The sequence below is a fragment of the Salvelinus namaycush genome, chromosome 33, assembly GCF_016432855.1.
Source record: "Salvelinus namaycush isolate Seneca chromosome 33, SaNama_1.0, whole genome shotgun sequence".
NCBI classification, from domain to species: Eukaryota; Metazoa; Chordata; class Actinopteri; order Salmoniformes; family Salmonidae; genus Salvelinus; species Salvelinus namaycush.
The window spans coordinates 16,976,058-17,002,897 of NC_052339.1; the positions used below are offsets into that span (position 1 = coordinate 16,976,058).

Consider the following 26,840-nt stretch of genomic DNA (forward strand, 5'->3'; position numbering starts at 1 on the left):
GCCATTCTACTATAAAGGCCTGATTGGTGGAATGGTGCTGAGATGGTTGTCTTCTGGAAGGTTCTCCCATCTCCACAGAGGAACTATGGAGCTCTGTCAACGTGACCATCGGGTTCTTGGTCACCTCCCTGACCAAGGCCCTTCTCCCCCAATTGCTCAGTTTGGCCAGGCGGCCAGCTCTAGGAAGAGTCTTGGGGTGGTTCCAAACTTCTTTCATTTAAGAATGATGTAGGCCACTGTGTTCTTGGTGACCTTCAATGCTGCAGAAATGTTTTGGTACCCTTCCCCAGATCTGTGCCTCAACACAATCCTGTCTCGGAGCCCTACGGACAAATTCTTCGACCTCATGGCTTGGTTTTTGCTTTGATATGCACTGTCAACTGTGGGACCTTATATAGACAGGTGTGTGCCTTTTCAAATCATGTCCAATCAAGTGAATTTACCACAGGTGGACTCCAATCAAGTTGTAGAAACATCTCAAGGATGATCAATGGAAACAGGATGCACCTGAGCTCAATTTCAAGTCTCACATGAAGGGTCTTAATACTTATGTAAATAAGGTATTTCTGGGTTTTTTAAATCAACGTTTGCAAACATTTCTAAAAAACTATTTTTGCTTTTTCATTTTGGGATATTGTGTGTAGACTGATGAGGATTTTTATTTATTTAATCAATTTTAGAATAAGGCTGTAACGTAACAAAATGTGGAGAAAGTCAAGAGGTCTGAATACTTTCCGATTGCACCGTATGTATTAATCTGAAGAATGATGATAACTACCTGGCAGTCAGATGGTCCTGCACATTGTGCTGTGCTGTGTGGAGTCTCTGGGAGATAGATAGTTGTACTGTAACAGGAGCTGAGTGGTGGTGAGAGGACAGAGGAGGGTTGTGTCCCAAATGGCATCCCATTCCCTATGTAGTGCACTACTTTGGGCCCTAGTGGGCCCTGATCAAAAGTAGTGCACTATATAGGGAATAGGGTGCCCTTTGGGACGCAGACGAGATAGTGCCTGGTCTGGACATAGGCCACCTCTCCAGTCATATGCTCTGCTGCGCTATCCTTGGCATCCAGAAACAACCATGTTAAGCCACGCCATGCCAGCTGCTTACTGTTCAATCACTTCACTCCCCATCCTCCTCCTCTTCATCCCTCAGAGAGAGAGGGAGAGAAAGAGATATCTCTGCAGAAAATGTAAAGAATTGAATAACACAGAGAACAGTGTTTAGTGGATGTCTAAACTTTACATGTTGGTGATAAGAGTACGGCTAGAACAGGCCTATACTGAATTCCATGGTTGTCCAACCCCCTCATACAATGTAAGCATAATAAACTGGTACCTAGCAGAGATGGGAGCTGTGTTAGCCCCACACCATTCCCCCAGTGAATCATAGCCTATACCTGTCACGTCCCCTGATCTGTTTCACCTGTGTTTGTGATTGTCTCCACCCACCTCCAGGTGTCACCCGTTTTCCCCATTAGTTCCTGGGTATTTATTCCGGTGTTCCCTGTTTACCTGTTGCCAGTTTGTCTTGTTTTTCCATGCTCCTCTTTTTCTTATCTCTCTTTTGCAAGTCCTCCTGGTTTTGACCCTTGCCTGCCTTGACTCTGAACCCGCCTGCCTGACCATACTGCCTGCCCTGACCTCGAGCCTGCCTGCCACTTTGTACCTCCTGGATTCTGACCTTTATGATCTTTTGCCTGTCCAGGACCATTCTATTGCCTGACCCTTGGATTATAATAATTATCAGCGACTCGAACCATCTGCCTCCCGTGTCTGCATCTGGGTCTCACCCTGTGGCCTTATAATACCTGTAATGAATAAGTCACACACAGCAATTATTTGGGGATTTTGGACCCTTGCATTGGTCCCTAAGTCTCATTCAAACACTGAAAATGAATGCCTATTTCCATTCTTTTTCAGAGCTTTAATTGCTGTGTTCTTGGGAGAAAATTGCGATTTTTGTACTTAAGTCACAACAGTACATGTACCATTATACCCAAGCATGAAACAATTTATTTTCAAAAACATGTAGGATTTCCTACTTTGTTTCATATTTCCCTGGCAATCAAAATGCATAGAGGACCAGTGAACAGGAGAGAGAGGGGGGAGAAAGAGAGAGAGAAAGGGGGGGAGAAAGAGAGAGAGAGAACCTGGGCCCTGGCAGTAAACCCCAAAAATAGTAAAATAATGTTTTTCCAGAGAAGATCAAGATCTCAGGGAATTAGACCAAAGTTGATGATGCAGTGAATGAACTTGAGAAAGAAATTAAACACAATTAAAAAACAAATTCAAATTCCTATAAAAATTTGGCTAAAACTAATTTATTGTGTCATTGAACCAATTGCACTTTATGGCAGTGAGGTGTGGGGTTCACTTGCAAAACAAGATTTCACCCAATGTGACAAACACCCCATTGGAAAACTACAAACAATGCATGCAGGGCAGAATTAGGCCAATATCCACTAATAATAAAACCTAAAAAATTGCAATTAAGTTTTGGAAACATCTGAAATACAGTGACCCCTCTCATATCAGTACCAAGCTCTGCAATATCAAGAGCTGAGCAAAGAAAAGAGTCCCCTCGTTCAGCTGGTCTTGGGGCTGAGTTCACAAACCTGTTCTACTAACACACTGAAGCCTCAAGACCAGAACATCTAATCAATCAGATCAAAACAAATTACAAGACAGTCAAAACAAAACTACATTACTTATTGGGAAGCAAGCACAAGCACAAAGCAAAATGCAGTTCTATCTGGCCCTAAATCGACAGTACACCGTGGCTAACTATTTGACCATGGTTACTGATCAAAACCTTCGAAAACCTTGACAAAGTACAGGCTCAGTGAGCACAGTCTTGCCATTGAGAATGGTAGACACAGGAAAACATGTCTCCCTGTAGAGGAAAGGCTGTTCAACCACTGCACCACAGCAGAACCTGAGACAGAGCTGCATTTCCTGACTAAATGTCAAAAATATAAAACAATTAGAGAGTGTAATTTCCCCAAATTTGAAACCCTTATTCAAGGTTTCAAAGACCTCTCTGATGAGGATAGGCTACCCGTCCTGTTGGGGGAGGACGCAGAGGGCTGTGGGTTGGCAGCGCACTACATTGCTGCCCGCCAGAAGATGAGGGACAGTGCCTGACAGACCAACCAATGTCTTGCACATGTCCTCTATGCTTATTGTTATTGTTATTGTTCAATGTAGGGTTATTTTGACCCTTGGTTATTGTTGTTACTGTTGTCCTGTTGACAATATTGATTATTATTATTAATTATGTATATATTGTAAATCTCCAAAGTAAGCTTTGGCAATATGTACATTGTTACGTTATGCTAATAATGCAAATCGAATTGAATTGACAGAGAAAGAGTGAAAGAGAGAGAGAGAGAGAGAGAGAAAGAGACTTCCGTTTTCCCCAACACACACGTGGTTATCTCCACACTGCTACCACGAAAATACTTTCACCCTGCCACCATATAACGGGTGAATGCAAGCATTTAACGAGACTGTGCCTCAAAACCTAATGTATACCTGGCCCACCACTCCACCCTGGTCTTGAACAGCCTTTATGACCAGGTCCACCTCTACAAGGAAGCAATCCCAACTTTTGCCAGGACCCTGAAAGACGTCACCCTCTACCGTAGCCCCAGCACCTCACACAGGAGCAACAGATTAACGGACCGCCCACCCACACCACCTAAAGCTCATCTCTTGGCAGTAGTACTGATGACTACTTTATCACTGACCTCAACCCAGAGTCTCTTAGAGCGTTCACAGTCAGTCCACTGACACCCCTATCAGATCACAGCAAAATCAATCTACTTGAACAGAGCTATGCTCAATCATGAGGCATCAAAGCCAAAGGAACTGAATAATAAGAAATGCTATAGATGAAAGGAAAATAGTGTGGAAATCTACCAAAAACCAATTAAGCAACAACAAATTCAATCCCTTCTAGACAATTTCCTGGACAAAAGGTTTCACTGTAATAGTGAAGGTATAAACTTGGCAGTAAAAAAACCTAAACAGTATATTTGACCTCTCAGATTCCCTACCAAATCTAAAAATGTCAAGCAGACAACCTAAGAAAATGAACAACAATAACAAATGGTTTGATGAAGAATGCAAAAACCTAAGAAAGAAATTGAGAAACCTATCCAACAAAAAACATAGAGACCCAGAAAACCTGAGTCTACACCTTCACTATGGTGAATCACTAAAACAATACAGAAATACACTACGGAAAAAGAAGGAACATTATGTCAGAAATCAGCTCAATGTAATTGAAGAATCCATAGAATCTCCTGGGAAAATTGGAAAACTCGAAACAAACAACCAACAACAAAGAGTTATCTATCCAGAACGGAGATGTATGGATAAAGCTCTATTCCAATCTTTTTGGCTCTATAACAAAGCACAAACAGCAAAAACATATACATGATCAAACACAAATCTTAGAATCAACTATTAAAGACTACCAGAACCCACTGGATTCTCCAATTACATTGAATGAACTACAGGACAAAATACAAACCCTCTGTCATGCCCTGACCTTAGAGATCCTTTTTTTGTCTCTATTTTGGTTGGTCAGGGCATGAGTTGGGGTGGGCATTCTATGTTGTGTTCTATGTTGTCTCGTTCTATGTGTTTGGCCGGGTGTGGTTCTCCATGGCAAGAAGCCTCCAGTGGTGATCCATGGCACGAAGCATCCAGTGGTGATCCATGGCACGAAGCATCCAGTGATGATCCATGGCAAGAAGCCTCCAGTGATGATCCATGGCACAAAGCCTCCAGTGATGATCCTGGGCACGAAGCCTCCAGTGATGATCCATGGCACGAAGCCTCCAGTGATGATCCATGGCACGAAGCCTCCAGTGATGATCCATGGCAAGAAGCCTCCAGTGATGATCCATGGCAAGAAGCCTCCAGTGATGATCCACGGCACAAAGCCTCCAGTGGTGATCCATGACACGAAGCCTCCAGTGATGATCCATGGCACAAAGTCTAGAGTGATGATCCATGGCACGAAGCCTCCAGTGGTGATCCATGGCACAAAGCATCCAGTGATGATCCATGGCAAGAAGCCTCCAGTGATGATCCATGGCACGAAGCATCCAGTGATGATCCAGGGCACGAAGCCTCCAGTGATGATCCATGGCAAGAAGCCTCCAGGGATGATCCATGGCACAAAGTCTCGAGTGATGATCCATGGCACGAAGCCTCCAGTGGTGATCCATGGCATGAAGCATCCAGTGATGATCCATGGCAAGAAGCCTCCAGTGATGATCCATGGCACAAAGCCTCCAGTGATGATCCAGGGCACGAAGCCTCCAGTGATGATCCATGGCACGAAGCCTCCAGTGATGATCCATGGCACGAAGCCTCCAGTGATGATCCATGGCACGAAGCCTCCAGTGATAATCCATGGCACGAAGCCTCCAGTGATGATCCATGGCACGAACCTCCAGTGATGATCCATGGCACGAAGCCTCCAGTGATGATCCATGGCACGAAGCCTCCAGTGATGATCCATGGCACGAAGCCTCCAGTGATGATCCATGGCAAGAAGCCTCCAGTGATGATCCATGGCAAGAAGCCTCCAGTGATGATCCACGGCACAAAGCCTCCAGTGGTGATCCATGGCACGAAGCCTCCAGTGATGATCCATGGCACAAAGTCTCGAGTGATGATCACTGGCACGAAGCCTCCAGTGATGATTCATGGCACAAAGCCTCCAGTGATGATCCATGGCACAAAGTCTCCAGTGCTGATCCATGGTAAGAAGCCTCCAGTGATGATCCATGGCACGAAGCCTCCAGTGATGATCCATGGCACGAAGCCTCCAGTGATGATCCATGGCACGAAGCCTCCAGTGATGATCCATGGCACGAAGTCTCCAGTGATGATCCATGGCACGAAGCCTCCAGTGATGATCCATGGCACGAAGCCTCCAGTGATGATCCATGGCACGAAGCCTCCAGTGAGGAGTTATGGCACGAGGCCTCCAGCGACGCCCTTCAGTCCGGAGCCTCCAGTGACGCCCTCTAGTCCAGAGCCTCCAGCGACGCCCTCTAGGCTTCAGTCCGGAGCTGCCAGAGTCTCCCCCCTGTCCGGAGCAGCCAGAGTCTCCCCCCTGTCCGGAGCAGCCAGAGTCTCCCTCCTGTCCGGAGCAGCCAGAGTCCCCCTCCTGTCCGGAGCAGCCAGAGTCTCCCTCCCGTCCGGAGCAGCCAGAGTCTCGCTCCCGTCCGGAGCAGCCAGAGTCTCCCTCCCGTCCGGAGCAGCCAGAGTCGCCCTCCTGTCCGGAGCAGCCAGAGTTGCCCTCCCGTCCGGAGCAGCCAGAGTCTCCCTCCTCTGTGAGGGTCCCCAGTCCGGGGTCGGCGGCAAGTGTCCCCGCCACCTAAGTGGGCCAAGATTAAGGTGCAGGGTCCACGTCCCGCACCAGAGCCGCCACCGCGGATAGATGCCCACCCAGACCCTCCCCTATAGGTTAAGGTTTTGCGGCCGGAGTCCGCACCTTTGGGGGGGGGGGGGGGGGTACTGTCACGCCCTGACCTTAGAGATCCTTTTTTTGTCTCTATTTTGGTTGGCCAGGGCGTGAGTTGGGGTGGGCATTCTATGTTGTGTTCTATGTTCTCTAGTTCTATGTGTTTGGCCGGGTGTGGTTCTCAATCAGAGGCAGCTGTCTATCGTTGTCTCTGATTGAGAACCATACTTAGGTAGCCTTTTCCAACCTGTGTTTGTGGGTAGTTGTTTTCTGTTTTGTGTGTATTACCTGACATAACTGTTTCGTTTTCGTTCTTCCTCGTTGTTATTTTGTTTAGTGTTCAGTTTTGATTAAATTTATAACATGAACACTTTCCACGCTGCGTTTTGGTCACCTTCTTCCCAGGACGATCGTTACACCCTCCAACTGTGGGGTTGATGGTATCCTAAAAGAAATGATAAAATATACAGACTACAAATTCCAATTGGCTATACTTAAACTCTTTAAAAATAATCTTCAGCTTTGGCATCTTCCCCAATATTTGGAACCAAGGACTGATCACAAATGTGACCCCAATAACTACCGGTGTCACGCTCTGACCTTAGAGATCCTTTTTATGTCTCTATTTTGATTTGATCAGGGTGTGAGTTGAGGTGGGCATTCTATGTTTTGTGTTTCTATGATTTTCTATTTCTATGTTTTGGCTGGGTATGGTTCTCAATCAGGGACAGCTGTCTATCGTTGTCTCTGATTGGGAACCATACTTAGGTAGTTTTTTGCCCATCGTTCTTGTGGGAAGTTGTCTTTGTTTGTTGGCACTATTGCCTTTAGCTTCACGGTTTGTTTTGTATGATTTATTGTTTTTTGTCGGTGTCATTCTTAAATAAAGTAAAATGTACGCTCACCACGCTGCACATTGGTCCTCATCCTGACAACCGGGGGATATGCGTCAATAGTAACCTTGGGAAAATCCTCTGCGTTATTATTGACAGTGGACTCGTACATTTCCTCAGAGAAAACAATGTACTGAGCAAATGTAAAATTGGCTTTTTACCCAATTATCATATGACAGACCACGTATTCACCCTGCACACCCTAATTGACAAACAAACAAACCAAAACAAAGGCAAAGTCTTCTCATGCTTTGTTTTTTTGACTCAATTTGACATGAGGGTCTGCTACACAAGTTGATGGAAAGTGGTGTTGGGTGGAAAAACATACAACATTATAAAATCCATGTACACAAACAACAAGTGTGCGGTTAAAATTGGCAAAGAACACACATTTCTTTCCACAGGGCCGGGGGCGGGGGGCAGACATGCAGCTTAAGCCCACCCTTTTCAAAATATATATCAACGAACTGGCGAGGGCACTAGAACAGTCTGCAGCACCCAGCCTCACCCTACTAGAATCTGTAGTCAAATGTCTACAGTTTGCTGATGATCTGGTGCTTCTGTCCCCAACCAAGGAGGGCCTACAGCAACACCCAGATCTTCTGCACAGATTCTGTCAGACCTGGGCCCTGACAGTAAATCTCAGTAGGACAAAAATAATGTTGTTCCAAAAAAGTTCCAGTTGCCAGGACCACGAATACAAATTCCATCGAGACACCGTTGCCCTAGAGCACACAAAAAACTATACATACCTCGGCCTTAACATCAGCGCTACAGGTAACTTCCACAAAGCTGTGAACAATCTGAGAGACTTGGCAAGAAGGGCCTTCTATGCCATCAAAAGGAACATAAAATTCGACATACCAACTAGGATCTGGCTAAAAATACTTAAATCAGTTATAGAACCCATTGCCCTTTATCGTTGTGAGGTCTGGGGTCCGCTCACCAACAAAGAATTCACAAAATGGAACAAACATCAAATTGACACTCTGCATGCAGAATTCTGCAAAAATATCCTCAGTCTACAACGTAAAACACCAAATAATGCATGCAGAGCAGAATTAGTCCGATACCCGCTAATTATCGAAATCCAGAAAAGAGTTGTTAAATTCTACAACCACCTAAAAGGAAGCGATTCCCAAACCTTCCATAACAAAGCCATCACCTACAGAGAAATTAACCTGGAGAAGAGCCCCCTAAGCAAGCTGGTCCTGGGGTTCTGTTCAGAAACACAAACACACTCCACAGAGCCCCCGGACAGCAACACATATCATGAGAAAACAAAAAGATAATTACTTGACACATTGGAAAGAATTATAAAAAAAACAGAGCAAACTAAAATGCTATTGAGAAAGGCTGCTGAAGGCAGACCTGGCTCTCAAGAGAAGACAGGCTATGTGCACACTGTCCACAAAATGAGGTGGAAACTGAGCTGCACTTCCTAACCTCCTGCCAAATGTATGACCATATTAGAGACACATATTTCCCTCAGATTACACAGATCCACAAAGAATTTGAATTTTGATAAACTCCCATATCTACTGGGTGAAATACCACAAGAAACGGGCAACCAGTGAAGAACAAACACCATTGTAAATACAACCTATATTTATGTTTATTTATTTTCCCTTTTGTACTTTAACTATTTGTACATCATTACAATTATTTTGGAACTTTTGTGAGTGTAATGTTTACTGTTAATTGTTATTGTTTATTTCACTTTTGTTTATTATCTATTTCACTTGCTTTGGCAATGTAAACATATGTTTCCTATGCCAACAAAGCCCCTTAAATTGAAATTGAAATTGAGAGAGAGAGAGAAAGACAGAGAGACAGAGAGAGACAGAGAGAGACAGAGAGAGACAGAGAGAGACAGAGATGCTTCCCAGTGTTCAGTGTGACAGCAGGAGGAAACAGGAACTGGATATCCATGACATTGTGCCTTTGAGCCTTTGCCATTTCACTCTTATGTGAGGACCGCCATAGCACCAATACTTCACCCCACCTCCCCTTATTCTGACTGTCACAGCTATGTACTATTGCTGGAGCATGGATCAGATAGCCTGCATCCAAACCGAATTGCTCTGTTTCACTATTGTTTCACTTCACAATTTAAATGGCGGGAAGGCCAGACTGAATTTGTGAAGTGAAACAAGACAATTCAGTTTAGATCCAGGCTATGACTCTGACACAACAATGGGGAAGTGGCCTGTACCTTTAAAGGCCCTGTGCAGCCAAAAAATAATTTCCTGTGTTTCATATATTTCCACACAATGCGGTTGGAATAATACTGTGAAATTGTGAAAATTATGATAATGCCCTTTTAGTGTAAGAGTTGTTTGAAAAAAAACGGCAAAAATTTCAGCCTGTTTTGGTGGCAGGGAGTTTTTGGACTTCCATGGTGACATCACCATGTGGTAAATTAGTTAATAGATCAATAAGAAAGCAGTAGCGGAAGCCCCCACGCAAAAAAGTGTGGTGATAATTGCGTTGTCTGCTCTATAACTTATTAGTTCATATGCCTTGCGACTGTGATATATAGGCCTAAGGCTGAGACAATAAGAAGACACAGAGGCAGAATAAATTAAACCACATCTTTGTTTCATCACAAACTAGAGAGAAACTTCTGTCCATTGAAGTCCACAAAACATGTTGCATGTAACAAACAGTTACATGACCTATAGCATGGTCAAGCAAGTTAATGTTTCCGGAAATATACTACTAAACAATCGTTGATTTAGAAACACGGAGAGTTATGGCAAGTCGCAAATAAAACAAGAGCTTCCTCCGTTATTCCAGCACCATTTCAACTTCAACATCATCAATTCACCAATGCTTAGTCTAATACAGTGACAACTAAAACCATTTAGTCCAATCAATGTAAGCTAAATATGATATGGCTATCCATCGTTCTGATTTGTGTGTCTGCGTGCGTTCATGCAAGTAGAAAAAACGTGTTGACTCGCCCTACTTGTAGAGAAGCGCCAATGCCATTCTCCTCTCTTTCATGTTGATGAAACGGTCTATCACACTGTCATACCATACAGTACACACTTTTAGTTTTTGTTGTCCTAGGCTACAGTACCTGGCTAAAATGCTTGCTCGCTAGCCTAACTTCCTTTCATGGGCAACAATGTGCCAAGCCAGCTAGTTAACATTAGTCTACTACATCTAGCTACATATTGAAATTCTATCCTCTCAGGCCAGGGGCACAATTAATTCATTTATGATTGGATCAGAATCACCACTATAATCATTGGCCAGTACGGAGAATTAAGTAAAACCACAAGTTCAAATCCCTAACTCCATCCATGGCTAATTTAGGAAACGGACAATTTTAGCTAGTTAACTAGCCACTGGAGGACAACAACACAACGAGACGCAACATTTCAAGTTGTTTCTGTCAATTACGTTATGCTCTGGGTGTGATTGGAGTGAAGCCAGATCCAAACTGGCTTCCAGGACCATTCACAGTTGAGCTCACTCAGTTTAGCTCAATGCTTATTGGCTATTTTTTAATACTTTTTTATCAAGGGAGGTCAAACGCTCGCTAGCTTCCCTTATGTTCAATGCTACAGGCGGCAACAATGTTATACTCAGTTTTGCAAATTGAAGGAAAATGATAAAACACAGAGAGATGAAAGATAAATTATTTTATATGTTTGGCATCCATGAATACATGCCACTGTAAGAAAAATAGTTCCAAATCTCTCTGCCAATAACAGCTAATTTTAGGAAAGCTAAAACTCCCAGACAGTCCAAACAAAAGTATTGCTTGAGAAATTGCTCTTTGCCTAAAAGCAATTTATGTTTATTTTTTACCGTTTTAATTGAACACAATCACAGTAAGGTACTTAATTGTTACCCAGAAATGATTTGATATTGAGATAAAAACGACTGTATTGGACCTTTAGCCTATCTAGGACATGCGTTCCGCTAGCGGAACCCCTCGACAACATTCCGCTGAAAAGGCAGCGTGGGAAATTCAAAAATATTTTTTTGAAATATGTAACTTTCACACATTAACAAGTCCAATACAGCAAATGAAAGATAAACATCTTGTTAATCTACCCATCGTGTCCGATTTAAAAAATGCTTTACAGCGAAAGCACAACGTATGATTATGTTAGATCACCACCAAGTCAAAAAAACACAGTCATTTTTCCAGTCAAAGATAGGAGTCACAAAAAGCAGAAATAGAGATAAAATTAATCACTAACCTTTGATGATCTTCATCAGATGACACTCATAGGACTTCATGTTACACAATACATATATGTTTTCTTCGATAAAGTTAATATTTATATCCAAAAACCTCAGTTTACATTGGCGCCATGTTCAGAAATGCCTCCAAAATATCCGGAGAAATTGCAGAGAGCCACGTCAAATAACATAAATACTCATCATAAACTTTGATGAGAGATACATGTTTTACATAGAATTAAAGATACACTTGTTCTTAATGCAACCGCTGTGTCAGATTTCAAAAAAACTTTACGGAAAAGCAAACCGTGCAATAATCTGAGACGGCACTCAGAAAATAAAATAAAAATTTCGCCATGTTGGAGTCAACAGAAATCAGAAATTACATTATAAATATTCCCTTACCTTTGATGATATTCATCAGAATGCACTCCCAAGAATCCTAGTTCCACAATAAATTGTTGTTTTGTTTGATAAAGTCCATTATTTATGTCCAAGTAGCTACTTTTGTTAGCACGTTTAGTACACATATCCCAACGCTCGTGCAGGTACAGGCGAACGTTGGACAAAAACTTCTAAAAGTTATATTACAGGTCGAAGAAACTTGTCAAACTAAGTATAGAATCAATCTTTAGGATGTTGTCATCATAAATATTCAATAACGTTCCAACCGGAGAAATCCTTTGTCTGTAGAGAAGCAATGGAACGCAGGTTGCTATCATGTGAAATGCGCGTGACCAGGACCTGGCTCTCTGCCAGACCACTGACTCAAACAGCTCCCATCCGGCTCCACATCACAGTAGAAGCATCATTGAAGGTTCTACAGACTGTTGACATCTAGTGGAAGCCGTAGGAAGTGCAAACAGATCCATATCCTACTTTGCATTCAATAGGGACTGAGTTGAAAATCGACCAACCTCAGATATCCCACTTCCTGGTTGGATTTTTCTCAGGTTTTCGCCTGCCATATGAGTTCTGTTATACTCACAGACATCATTCAAACAGTTTTAGAAACTTCAGAGTGTTTTCTATGCTATAGTAATAATAATATGCATATATTAGCATCTAGGACAGAGTAGGAGGCAGTTCACTCTGGGCACGCTATTCATCCAAAAGTGAAAATGCTGCCCCCTATCCCCAAAAAGTTAAGGCATAAAACGGAAGGAAAGAGAGCTCTGATGGACATGTACAGTAGGTGGTGGACAGACCAAAGTATGTACTAGCCTACTAATAAAACCCCATTCTATGATCCAGACTTTGACCTTCCCCCATTCCAGTATAACGAATCCTCTCATGCACAAATATTTACCCACAAAATGTTTTTTGTATTTGCTATTCAAATAATTTCCCCCCACCTTTAATTAATGGATAACAACGGAAGCGATCTGATGCACTGCAGACCACAGCACTGCTAAATGGAGAATGGAGAACATAGATTATCAAACCATAACATATTTATATTTTCATCAGCAGAATCATGCAAAGGCTAGTCTAATTTTGTTTTTTGGTATTTACTAGGATCCCCAATAGCTGCTGCAAAAGCATCAGCTACTCTTCCAGGGAAATATAATGTTTATCTTGACGATTATCAAATACAATGAAATATGTAGGTCTACATAACCAGATTGTGCATTATTGGAGTCTTCATTCAAGCAGCAATAGATTTATTTGACTGATAAAGATGCATTCATCTATTCCTATCAATTATTAATAGTGCATCTCTTTGAGGTCACCAGTGCTGCGACAGACAATTTACATATTTAACCAAATTTAATCAAAATCTGTTTTCGATCAATTGAACAGACAAAACCCATTCTATTTATGTTAAATAATTCAAATAATTTTATGGAAGTGAATTTTTCTAACTAAAGTTAAGTCATTTAATATTCATCCTCTCCGAATAGACTACGGCTACTTCTAAATCGTTCTTAATAGGCTACAATTTTCCAAACAGCACTTGGTGTTTTTTTATTTCTAAGAATGTTCTGAGGTGGGTGACACAATGCAAATATCAATGCAGTAATTAACTCTATGGAACATATGAGTGGCAAGCGGAAAAGGAGAGGCGGAGGGTTGGTATGGACTGAGAGAGAACGCGAGAGAGAGAGAAAGAGAGAGAGAGAGATGGAGGGAGAGCGCACGAACAGTGTTGCCGTTACTGTCAGCTGTGGAACGGTTCAGTCATCAATGGACAGAGTACACACCTAGCCAGCAGCATAGCCTCTTTCAATGTACCTTCATTTCTGCTATGAAACGCAGGGAAGTATAATCAAATCCGGTTACCTAGTTTCGCTTTCATCGTTTATATTGCAGATTGAAATGGAGACAACGTTGTGTTAGCGCGCGCTATTGATTAGACTCCAATAGGCTTTATTCCTTGCGGAAGATTTGTTTGATCTCAACCATACATTAACAATGATGGAGTATTGGAGGCAGTGCGCATTATGGCTGATCAACTGCAAGGTGCTTCCACCCAACCATCGGGTAACATGGGAGTCCGCCCAGGTATTCGACCTGGCTCAGACACTCCGAGATGGAGTGCTCCTGTGTCAGCTTCTCAACAACCTCCGACCCCATTCCATCAACCTCAAAGAGATCAATCTCAGACCGCAGATGTCACAGGTAAAATAAGAAACGTGTTTACAATAATTTCATATCAAAAACATTAAACGCTTCAAATACTCTGCTAAACCACAATACCCATATTTCCACGCATCGAATGGAGTAATCAAAAACATAGAAGACTGCACAGAGGGAGGGAAAACCTGTTGGCAGTTTGAATCACATTAGTTTAACTTAGTTCGCTGTGAACTTGGGAATTGTTTCATATCCTCGAAAGTGTTCTTTTTTATTGTCAACGAGGGAAGTTTCCATTATTTTGATCTCTTAAAGCAAAGCTGTACCGTTATCTGAACCGAGTCAGACCTCGCTTGCCCTCTATGGCATTTCATATTATTCTGTACATAAATCTGACATTCCATTTAGTATGATATGTTAGGTTTCGATGGTATGGATTAATTTTGGATGTTCATCATCCATTTCGTATAATATGTTACAAATGACAATTCCTATTATATGTTAAGATTTTTCAAAACGTACAATATGTTACAGATTTGTAATGTACAACATGTAATGAATTTGCAAAAGTATGATATGTTAGGAATTTCCATTTGTTGTGGCTAACATTGGCTAGGGTTAGGGGAAGAGTTAGCTAACTAGCTAAGTAGTTGCAAAGTAGCTAAAATGTAGTAAGTAGTTGAAAAGTTGATGATTGAATAAAATGCTAAAGTTGATGAGATTCGAACCTTTGGGTTGCTAGACTTTCGCATTATACACCCGCCTATACACCCCGACCAATCATCCTCCTTTAGTTTTTGCCTTAATTAACCTTCTGTCTTTTATAACCATACATCTAGTCTACGAGACCAGGCTGTCTAGGATATGAGAGTCACACATTCAGCTGGAGGTAGAGAGGTTACTTTGAGGATATGGCTTTATATACATAAACAAACAGTTTCAATAAATTCTTATGTTTCCCCCTCCCCCATATTTTGATTTATATTTATTCATATAAATAAATAATCAAATGAATAGCCCCACAAAGGCAGTAAAATTACATTGGCCAACTATCACATTTCTCTGTGACAGTACATTACACGTTTTGTCTATTATAAATAAGTGGTAGCTGGTCTTTTCTGTGCTTTCCTCATTTTCCCTTCCCTGTAACATAGTTGTTTTTGATTTGTGCTCTTGCGTATCTACACTTTCATCCTTTCATATTGATTTATTGTCCCATATTGAGTCAATAGCCAGTACAAAGTACAGGTATATGACAATATCTATTATGTTCCTATCACACAGAAAGGCTTACAGACAGACATACAGACAGATAGGTAGACAGACAGACATGCAGACATACATACAGATAGACAGATAGGAGGTAGACAGACAGACATACAGATAGACAGATAGGTAGACAGACAGACATACAGGTAGCGTGACTGTCAGGTACAGGTACAGCTCCCCTGTCTTCTGCGTTATTAAAAACAGAGGCTCCTGCCTCCTGCCACGTTTTCCTCTCCTCTCCTGGTTGTCAAAGACCATCTGCTCCTGTCCTGTCCCACGCCAAGCCTGTCCTGTCACAGCCTGGGTCACACCGAGCATGTCACAGCCTGGCCTGGCTCTGGGCTGGGCAGATTATAATTCTCCTTCACATCACAGCTAAATCTGTGTCTCAATGACAACTCTCAGGGGAGAGAGGGGACGGTCACTCCATGTGACGAGTCTAGACCAACCTTTAGAGCACCTGACTGCCACACACACACACACACACACACACACACACACACACACACACACACACACACACACACACACACACACACACACACACACACATGCATGTACGCACTCCCACAGTCACACACACGCACACATGCCCGCACGCATATACGCACACACACACTCAGTCTTCACGCACACTCAGTCATCGCACACTCGAATGAAGCAGCCAATGAGTAAGCTGCTTCACAAACCAACTATCAGTGTAAAGCTGACAGACAGATTGTGTGACAGAGTGAGTGCACTCTAAAACAATTCTACAATCCTCATGTCAATATGATATACTTCTACAATAGATTCGTAATCAAGTTTGTTTTTAAAATTGTCAAAGTCAAGTGGACCATTACATTTGCTATTGTTATTGACATTTTCTTATTGCTTTTAGTGCCTCAAACAAATTACAATGTTTGCATGGTGCTTTAAGAGAGGAAACTAGATTGTGTTGGTAAGAAGAGAGGTTGAGCTGTGTATTACTCTCAGGGTTAGACAAGGCCAAAGGCTACAATTATTGATCGAGAGAAGATCATTATTTGCCAGCATCCGCTCTAAGTCATGACATAATGGCACACTATGTAGCAGGCACATTGGATGTGTCCTATGCTTACCCATTGTAACACTATGTTATTTTTAGACATGGCTTGATGCCAGCTTGGATTAGTCATTATGATTCAATAAGGATGAGACATACAAAAGTGTAAACACCTACATCATGTACATCACTGAAGCAAATACGATTAATATTTACAATTCTGCTCAGCCTACTTTCTCTTGATTGTAGACCAAGCGGATATAATATTTCTGCCCTTAGGCTTAACACACTACTAGTGTGCTACACCCATTCATACAGCATGCTAAGGAGACCAATTCCCTTTGGTTGTACATCACACAGAAACTGGAGGGGAAATTTAAAAAAAATCCCCTCCACAACTTTCTATCTGCGTCCGAAATTGAACCTTACTCCCTATATGGTGTACGACTTTTCACCAGGGCCCATTCAAAATTAGTACACTAAATATGGAATAGGGTGCTATTTGGGAAGCACCCACTGCCCCCAGCCCTCAGTGCTCCATGGAGGTGTCATTTACATAACGGAGGGTTGGTTGAGATGCATGAATACCACAGTGAATAATTAATGAATACACAGTGGCAGTAGCTATTTTATCATTGGTCCATTTACAAACACATGGGACGCTAGGCCTCCCCTCACCCAGTGGGACCCTAGGGACCGCGGAGAGACCCAGACAAAGGCCTTAGAAGGCCCAGAGCACAAAGGACCTGTCTGTTGCACAGAGCCATATCAGAGACCCCTCTCTGAACACAGGGGCCTGGACCCTCAAAGCAGCGGGCCCCGTGGCTGTATTAGACGCGTAATTAAAGCACAATTCATCAGCCCCTCTGGAGACTTAGTTGTCCAGCAGTGATGGCAGCAGCGGGGTTGGCAAGAGGGAAGTAGTGGAGTGTGTAGTGTGTGTCTCTCTGATGTGAAGTGTGCTAACAGCGTGTGTCTCTGATGTGAAGTGTGCTAACAGCGTGTCTCTCTGATGTGAAGTGTGCTAACAGCGTGTGTCTCTCTGATGTGAAGTGTGCTAACAGCGTGTGTCTCTGATGTGAAGTGTGCTAACAGCGTGTGTCTCTCTGATGTGAAGTGTGCTAACAGCGTGTGTCTCTCTGATGTGAAGTGTGCTAACAGCGTGTCTCTCTGATGTGAAGTGTGCTAACAGCGTGTGTCTCTGATGTGAAGTGTGCTAACAGCGTGTCTCTCTGATATGAAGTGTGCTAACAGCGTGTCTCTCTGATGTGAAGTGTGCTAACAGCGTGTCTCTCTGATGTGAAGTGTGCTAACAGCGTGTGTCTCTGATGTGAAGTGTGCTAACAGCGTGTGTCTCTGATGTGAAATGTGCTAACAGCGTGTCTCTCTGATGTGAAGTGTGCTAACAGCGTGTCTCTCTGATGTGAAGTGTGCTAACAGCGTGTCTCTCTGATGTGAAGTGTGCTAACAGCGTGTCTCTCTGATGTGAAGTGTGCTAACAGCGTGTGTCTCTGCTGTGAAGTGTGCTAACAGCGTATGTCTCTCTGATGTGAAGTGTGCTAACAGCGTGTGTCTCTGATGTGAAGTGTGCTAACAGCGTATGTCTCTCTGATGTGAAGTGTGCTAACAGCGTGTGTCTCTGATGTGAAGTGTGCTAACATCGTGTCTCTCTGATGTGAAGTGTGCTAACAGCGTGTGTCTCTGATGTGAAGTGTGCTAACAGCGTGTCTCTCTGATGTGAAGTGTGCTAACAGCGTGTCTCTCTGATGTGAAGTGTGCTAACAGCGTGTGTCTGTCTGATGTGAAGTGTGCTAACAGCGTGTGTCTCTGATGTGAAGTGTGCTAACAGCGTGTGTCTCTGATGTGAAGTGTGCTAACAGCGTGTCTCTCTGATGTGAAGTGTGCTAACAGCGTGTCTCTCTGATGTGAAGTGTGCTAACAGCGTGTGTCTCTGATGTGAAGTGTGCTAACAGCGTGTCTCTCTGATGTGAAGTGTGCTAACAGCGTGTCTCTCTGATGTGAAGTGTGCTAACAGCGTGTGTCTGTCTGATGTGAAGTGTGCTAACAGCGTGTGTCTCTCTGATGTGAAGTGTGCTAACAGCGTGTCTCTCTGATGTGAAGTGTGCTAACAGCGTGTGTCTCTGATGTGAAGTGTGCTAACAGCGTGTGTTTCTGATGTGAAGTGTGCTAACAGCGTGTCTCTCTGATGTGAAGTGTGCTAACAGCGTGTCTCTCTGATGTGAAGTGTGCTAACAGCGTGTCTCTCTGATGTGAAGTGTGCTAACAGCGTGTCTCTCTGATGTGAAGTGTGCTAACAGCGTGTCTCTCTGATGTGAAGTGTGCTAACAGCGTGTCTCTCTGATGTGAAGTGTGCTAACAGCGTGTCTCTCTGATGTGAAGTGTGCTAACAGCGTGTCTCTCTGATGTGAAGTGTGCTAACAGCGTGTCTCTCTGATGTGAAGTGTGCTAACAGCGTGTCTCTCTGATGTGAAGTGTGCTAACAGCGTGTCTCTCTGATGTGAAGTGTGCTAACAGTGTAACTTTGAGCTGCTGTGTTCAGTCAAAACCAACATCCAGTAGTTGTTGTTTTCTCAGGGTAAGACAAGTTATGTAGTAACAGTTATGCACTACAAATACAACTAGAAATCGACTCAAACATTTCTTGTGACAGGATTTTGCTTGAACCTGGAAACATTTTGACTGGGCCCTGTCTTTCAAGAGATACAAATAATGAAAGCTAGAGATAAATTAAATGGATATGAGGGGTATTGGCCTTCGTACATTCTCCATAAAATCCACAAGGTCACAAGTTCTAAGGAAAGGAGAAGTATAAATCTGACATCCACAGAATAGTTTTGGATGCTGTTGTAGTATTTTCTCATGGGAGTGTGTCTGCTTGTGAGAGGAAAGTGCAACAGGTGCAGCAGGAGTGAGTTAAAAGTGTCTTACTTAAACAAAAATTAGGTACAGTATGTTTTTATCTGTGTGTGTGTGGATGTTACAACAGGGCAGTATGAAAGTGTCAATTGAGAGGAAGTGTAGATGGGCAAATGGCTGCTGAGACTGTTATGCTCCAGAGTCTAGACCAAAAGGTTTTGTAAGTCGTGGTTTGGTTTCAGTATTAGCTGCACAACGTGGCTTACACGTGAATGCACACAATGCATCGACAGCAGCAGCAGTACATATAGGCCTCTTTCAAAAAGACTGTCTCTGAGCTTTGGCACACTAAGGAAGTGAGGAGACGGAATAGAGGAAGGAAGTGAAACTTGACATGCCTGGGCCAAACCCACTCTGTCTAAAAAAACACACAGAAGCAACCTGACTTAGTACATGACAAAGCTTCAGAGTTCCCATTTATGTAAGAACATTACTTCAAGAGGTAGATAGAAGAGAGGGGGGAGGGAGAGAAAGAGATAGAGAGGAAATGGAAAGAGGAAAGTGTTGGGACACTTTGATGATGTCATCATTACTGATTTTGTTCCGAATGACTCAGAATTCTACTAATCGTCCAAGTTCTGCATTCACCTGTATTTCCCTTGCTGGAATAGATTTAGATGTTTTGGGAAATTGTATTCTATGATAGTGGTGGGAAAAGTATTCAATTGTCAAAATACCTTAATAGAGTCCCATAGGGCGGCGCACAATTGGCCCAGCATGGTCTGGGTTAGGGTAGGGTTTGGCCTGGGGGGGCTTTACTTGGCTCATCGCGCTCTAGCGACTCGTTGTGGCAGGCCGGGCGTCTGCAGGCTGACTTTGGTCATCAGTTGAACGGTGTTTCCTCCGACACATTGATGCGGCTGGCTTCCGGGTTAACCGGGCAGGTCTAAAGAAGAGTATTTAGGCGGGTCATGTTACGGAGGACGCATGGCTCGACCCTCACCTCTTCCGAGCCCTTTGGGGAGTTGCAGCGATGAGACACGATCATAATTGGATTGCAATTGGATATAACAAAATTGGGGAGAAAAAAAAATACAAAATGTATTTTTTACAAAAGAAATACAAAATAGATAAAAAAATATTCTAGAAAATGAGTAGAGTAAAAGTCAAAGTCACCCATTAAAATACTACATGAATACAAGTCTAAAAGTATCTTGTTTTAAATGTAGTTAAGTACAGTGGTGGAAAAAGTACTCATTCTTGAGTCAACGTAAAAAGTAAAAGTAAACACTCTCAATCAAATTCCTTGTATTAAGCAAACCAGGGGGCACACTTTTCTTGTTTATTTAATTTAGAGACAGCGAGGGGCTCACTCCAACACTCAGACATAATTTACAAATGCAGTATTTGTGTTAAGGGAGTCCGCCAGATCAGAGGCATTAGGGATGACAGTGCGTTATATTGATAGGTGCGTGATTTGGACCATATTGCTCTCCTGGCTGAGCATTCGAAATGTAACGACGTTGGAGGTGGCTTATGGTAGAGAAATTAACATTCAATTCTCTTTCAAAAGCTCTGGTGGACATTAATGCAGTCAGCATACCAATTGCACACTCCCTCAATACTGGAGACATCTGTGGCATTGTGTTGTGTGACAAAACCGCACATTTTAGAGTGGCCTTTTATTGTCCCCAGCACAAGGTGCACGTGTGTAATGATCATGCTGTTTAATCAGCTTCTTGATATGCCACACCTGTCAGGTATATGATTTATCTTGGCAAAGGAGAAATGCTCACTAATAAGGTTGTTAACAAATTTGTTCACAACATTTGAGAGAAATACGTTTTTTTTTGCGTATGGAAAATTTGAGGGATCTTTTATTTCAGCGCATGAAACATGGGACCAGCACTACATGTTGCGTTTATATTTTGTTAAGTATATTTTTACTTAGTTACCTTACACCACTACATGTAACAAGACATTGTTTTATCCCATGTCACGTGATGTTGAGTTGTAGACCAAGGTCAGTGAAGCCTTTGATTTGAAATTCGAATGTTGTTTAATGTAATCATGCAGGTTTTCTCCGCAGCGTCATCATGATATGACATGTATATTAATGCAGTTTTCATGATGACGTTGGCACAAGTCTTTCCCATGGTCATGAAATTACGGAAACACGCAAATACAACACACCAACATACCTGGAAATCCCTTGAATGGATCCATTTAAACCATCACCTTTAATCTATAGACCAAAATAAATGATAGTGCTCATAGAAATGAAGAGTCATCTTCAACAGAACTTTTGTTTTCACTTGGATATCATCTCTGAGCATATGTTACAAATAGAGGCCATACTTTTCATTTTCCTATGATTTGCCTATGCTATTCAATTAAGCAATAAGGCTCGAAGGGGTATGGTATATGGCCAATATACCATGGCTAAGGGCTACTCCTGCACGACGCAACACGGAGTGCCTGGACACAACCCTTAGCCATGGTATATTGGCCGTATATCACAATTGAACCAACCGGTTTTTAATATAGAATATGTACCTCTGCAGAGCGCCAGTCAAATAAATGGTAATGCTATATGAGGAATCATGTAATTACATTTTATGATTTTCAAAAAGGAAGAGAGTCTGATCTCCAATCAATGTTTATTGCGTTTTTGAGACCTACCAGACTGGTTCATTTCATCAGTATTGTTGTAAGTGCTTTCTGAGAGCTTTTTCGTCAATACTGACATAGTTACATTGAAAACAATGGCCATTGATGATAGCATTTAACTCTATTTTAATCCATGTCTAATACGAATCCGATGGGAACAACACAACATGAAACACATGAATGTCCCCATTTGTTATATGTCAACACAGGTTTTTATTTCTTTGTCCTTGTCACGGTCTTAGTAGATATCCGACTCGTTATTCATGAAGTGATCAGCTCTCCCCTGCCAGGATCAGCTCTCCCCAGTCCATGTAATCTTCTTCAATATGTCCTAAAAGGCTAAACTGATCCTAGATCAATACGCCCACTCTGAGATGTCCAGATGATGCACACGAGGGAGAGATGTTTCTGTTGCCTGCAACCTTTACTGTTCGTCCAATCTCCAGTGGAGCATTGAAAACCTCCAGCCAAATGAAATGCACATTATTTTCTATCCTGCTAAAAATAGATAGAGCAGTCAGTCAGGCAGTCAGTAATGATAATGCTTAAAGCAAAGAGCACTTGGCCTTGCAGTGTGTAGCCTAGTGTTTCAGTGGTGTACGTATTAACAATATGTATTTCATATCATGTTTCTCCACTAAGTGTGAATGAGGATGTCTAATGCTTCTCATGCTGTGTAATAGTGGGTATTGGTGATACTTGGACATCTCTGCTGAGCTCTATTTAAATACTGTATGTCTATTTTCATTGTCTTTGGGTGCAGTGTAGAGGGACAGCTAGAAATACAGTGCATTCGGAAAGTATTCAGACCCCTTTACTTTTTACACATTTTGTTACACTACAGCCTTATTCTAAAATGAAAAAATAAAATAAATTGAATCAATCTACACACAATACCCCATAATGACAAAGCAAAAACAGGTTTTTAGATTTCTTTGGGCAAATTTCTGAGAACATTTACATAAATATTTAGACCCTTTACTCAGTACTTTGTTGAAGCACCTTTGGCAGCGATTACAGCCTTGAGTCTTCTTCTTCTTGGGTATGACGCTACAAGCTTGGCACACCTGTATTTCGGGAGTTTCTCCCATTTTTCTCTGCAGATCCTCTCAAGCTCTGTCAGGTTGAATGGGGAGCGTTGCGGCACATCTATTTTCAGGGCTCTTCAGAGATGTTAGATCGGGTTCAAGTCCGGGCTCTGTCTGGGCCACTCAAGGACATTCAGAGACTTGTCCCAAAGCCACTCCTGCATTGTCTTGGCTGTGTGCTTAGGGTCGTTGTCCTGTTGGAATGTGAACCTTCGACCCAGTCTGAGGTCCTGAGCACTCTGGAGCAGGTTTTCATCAAGGTTGTCTCTGTACTTTGCGGCGTTCATCTTTCCCTCGATCCTGACTTGTCTCCCAGTCCCTGTCGCTGAAAAACATCCCCACAGTTTGATGCTGCCACCACCATGCTTCACTGTAGGGGTGGTGCCAGGTTTCCTCCAGATGTGACGCTTTGCATTCAGGCCAAAGAGTTAAATCTTGGTTTCATCAAACTAGAGAATCTTGTTTCTCATGGTCTGAGAGTCCTTTAGGTGTCTTTTGGCATACTCCAAGCGGGCTGTCATGTCCTTTTACGGAGGAGTGGCTTCTGCCTGGCCACTCTACCATAAAGACCTGATTGGTGGAGTGCGGCAGAGATGATTGTCCTTCTGGAAGGGACTCCCATCTCCACAGAGGAACACTGGAGCTCTGTCAGAGTGACCATCGGGTTCTTGGTCACCTCCCTGACCATGGCTCTTCTCCCCCAATTGCTCAGTTTGGCCGGGCGGCCAGCTCTAGTAAGAATCTTGGTGGTTCCAAACTTCTTCCATTTAAGAATGATGGAGGCCACTATGTTCTTGGGGACCTTCAATGCTGCAGAATATTTTTTGTACCTTCCCCAGATCTGTGCCTCGAGACAATACTGTCTCAGAGCTCTATGGACAATTCCTTTGACCTCATGTCTTGTTTTTTGCTCTGACATGCACTGTCAACTGCGGGACCTTATGTGTGTGCCGTTCCAAATCATGTCCAATTTATTACATTTACCACAGGTGGACTCCAATCATGTTGTAGAAACAGGATGCACCTGAGCTCAGTTTCGAGTCTCATAGCAAAGTGTCTGAATACTTATTGTAACGAACGTCATCGGGAGAAGGAGAAGAGGACCAAGGTGCAGAGTGGTAAGTATTCATAATACGTTATTTTAATAAATATGAACACTCTAACAAAACAACAACACGATAAACAAACAGTTCTGTAAGGTGCAACAAACACTAACCAGAAAATAACCACCCACTAACAAAAGTGGGAAAACAGGCTACCTAAGTATGGCTCTCAATCAGAGACAACGATAGACAGCTGCCTCTGATTGAGAACCATACCAGGCCAAACACATAGAAATAGAAAACCTAGACCTACAACATAGAATACCCACCCACATCACACCCTGACCAAACTAAAAATAGAAACATACAAAGCAATCTACGGTCAGGGCGTGACACTTATGTAAATAAGGTATGTCTAATTTTTATTTTTAATACATTTGCAAAATGTTCTAAAAACCTGTTTTCCCTTTGTCATTATGGGGTATTGTGTGTAGATTGATGAGGAAAACATTAAATGTAATACATTTTAGAATAAGGCTGTAACATAACAAAATGTTGAAAAAGTCAAGGCGTCTGAATACTTTCCAAATGCACCGTATATACCTGTGGTGGAGAAGAGTGTTAATAATTACATACAGAAGCACACTATGGTACGCTCGCACAGACACACATGAACGCAGGGTCAGACACCAGTTGACCTGTCTCACACACCCCCTGCAGCTGGAAACCAAACGTATGATATTTTACTGGATGGGGAGGAGGAGGAGGAGGGGAGGGGGAGTGGGGGGACAAGGAGGAGGATGAGATGTGAGGAGTAGGAGGAGGAGGGGGGGGCGGACAGACAGTATTCATGCTCCAGTGAGAAGACGATGGTCGTACGCCTTGCCTCTTCCGAGAGAACAGAGAGGCTGGAGAGGGAGAGCCTTGGATCAGGTCATTACAGCTGATGAACAGTAAAGGTTTATGTGTCCCCTAACACACACTACTGTGCTGTGAAGCTCTACATACCCTGGCCTGGCCAACACACTACTGTGCTGTGAAGCTCTACATACCCTGGCCTGGTCAACACACTACTGTCCTGTGAAGATTTACATACCCTGGGCTGGCCAACACACTACTGGGCTGTGAAGATTTACATACCCTGGCCTGGCCAACACACTACTGTGCTGTGAAGCTCTACATGCCATGGCCTGGCCAACACACTACTGTCCTGTGAAGATTTACATACCCTGGCCTGGTCAACACACTACTGTCCTGTGAAGATTTACATACCCTGGCCTGGTCAACACACTACTGTCCTGTGAAGATTTACATACCCTGGCCTGGTCAACACACTACTGTCCTGTGAAGATTTACATACCCTGGCCTGGTCAACACACTACTGTCCTGTGAAGCGCTACATACCCTGGCCTGGCCAACACACTACTGTCCTGTGAAGATTTACATACCCTGGCCTGGTCAACACACTACTGTCCTGTGAAGATTTACATACCCTGGCCTGGTCAACACACTACTGTCCTGTGAAGATTTACATACCCTGGCCTGGTCAACACACTACTGTCCTGTGAAGCGCTACATACCCTGGCCTGGCCAACACACTACTGTCCTGTGAAGATTTACATACCCTGGCCTGGTCAACACACTACTGTCCTGTGAAGATTTACATACCCTGGCCTGGTCAACACACTACTGTCCTGTGAAGATTTACATATCCTGGCCTGGCCAACACACTACTGTCCTGTGAAGAATTACATACCCTGGCCTGGCCAACACACTACTGTCCTGTGAAGATTTACATACCCTGGCCTGGCCAACACACTACTGTTCTGTGAAGATTTACATACCCTGGCCTGGTCAACACACTACTGTCCTGTGAATATTGACATACCCATGCCTGGCCAACACACTACTTTACTGTGAAGATTGCCATGAAGGACATTTACCCATGAATCTCTCTGGCCTCCACCACATCCCAGCCAAACTATCCCAACCCTCCGTCTCTCATGACCCCATCACAGAATTTCTGCATCACTTGACCCACTCCGTAAACAGACAAGACAGAGCACCTGGATCGCACCAAATAACATAAACTGTACTGCTATCCATCAAGGTGTACACATACATAACCTCTAGCTTCAGGTGGATGTGGGTTGGGAAACATTTCATGGAAAATGCCGAAAGATATAGAAACGTTGTTACTCTTTATGGGCGACTTCCCACCCTTTTGAAATACCTCGGACTGTACATGAAAGCATATAAGAGGCGTTGGAGACGCCAAATGTTATTAGTCTGTGTGTGTGTCCCAAATCCCACCCTATTCCCTATATAGTGCACTACTTCTGTGTACTGGTAAAAAAAAAAGTAGTGCACTATAAAGGGAATAGGGTGCAATTTGGAACGCAGCCTACTGTATGTCCCTGGGTTTGGATCAGCTACTGTGGACCGTAGCTAGCAGGCCGGCCAGCTGAGGCCAATCCGTCATCTCTCATTAATAATGTAATGAAACAGGGCTGTCATGAAGAGCTGTGCCTGTCAGTGCTGCGTTAAATAAGTCTGTACTGTTAAATAGAAGAGTCAGGGAGAAAGTTATGATCTCTCTCGACCCCTCCTCTCTGTCTCTCACTCTTGATTTCTCAATCTCTCTCTCCCTGTAGCCTTAGGGATGAGTAATGAAAGTGAATACAAAATATGTGTTTTGTTGTAACAT

The 26,840-nt window shown here is 43.0% G+C and overlaps 1 protein-coding gene across 1 annotated transcript in view; it reads left to right on the forward strand.

Moving 5' to 3' along the window:
- The first annotated feature begins 13,732 nt into the window (after positions 1-13,732).
- Positions 13,733-26,840, forward strand: part of LOC120028131 (guanine nucleotide exchange factor VAV3) — a 134,652-nt gene continuing 121,544 nt past the window's right edge. Inside the window, exon 1 of the mRNA XM_038973325.1 lies at positions 13,733-14,207. Within this exon, the coding sequence (XP_038829253.1) occupies positions 14,001-14,207 (207 nt within the window). The 5' untranslated portion in view covers positions 13,733-14,000. The remainder of the gene's footprint in view (positions 14,208-26,840) is intronic.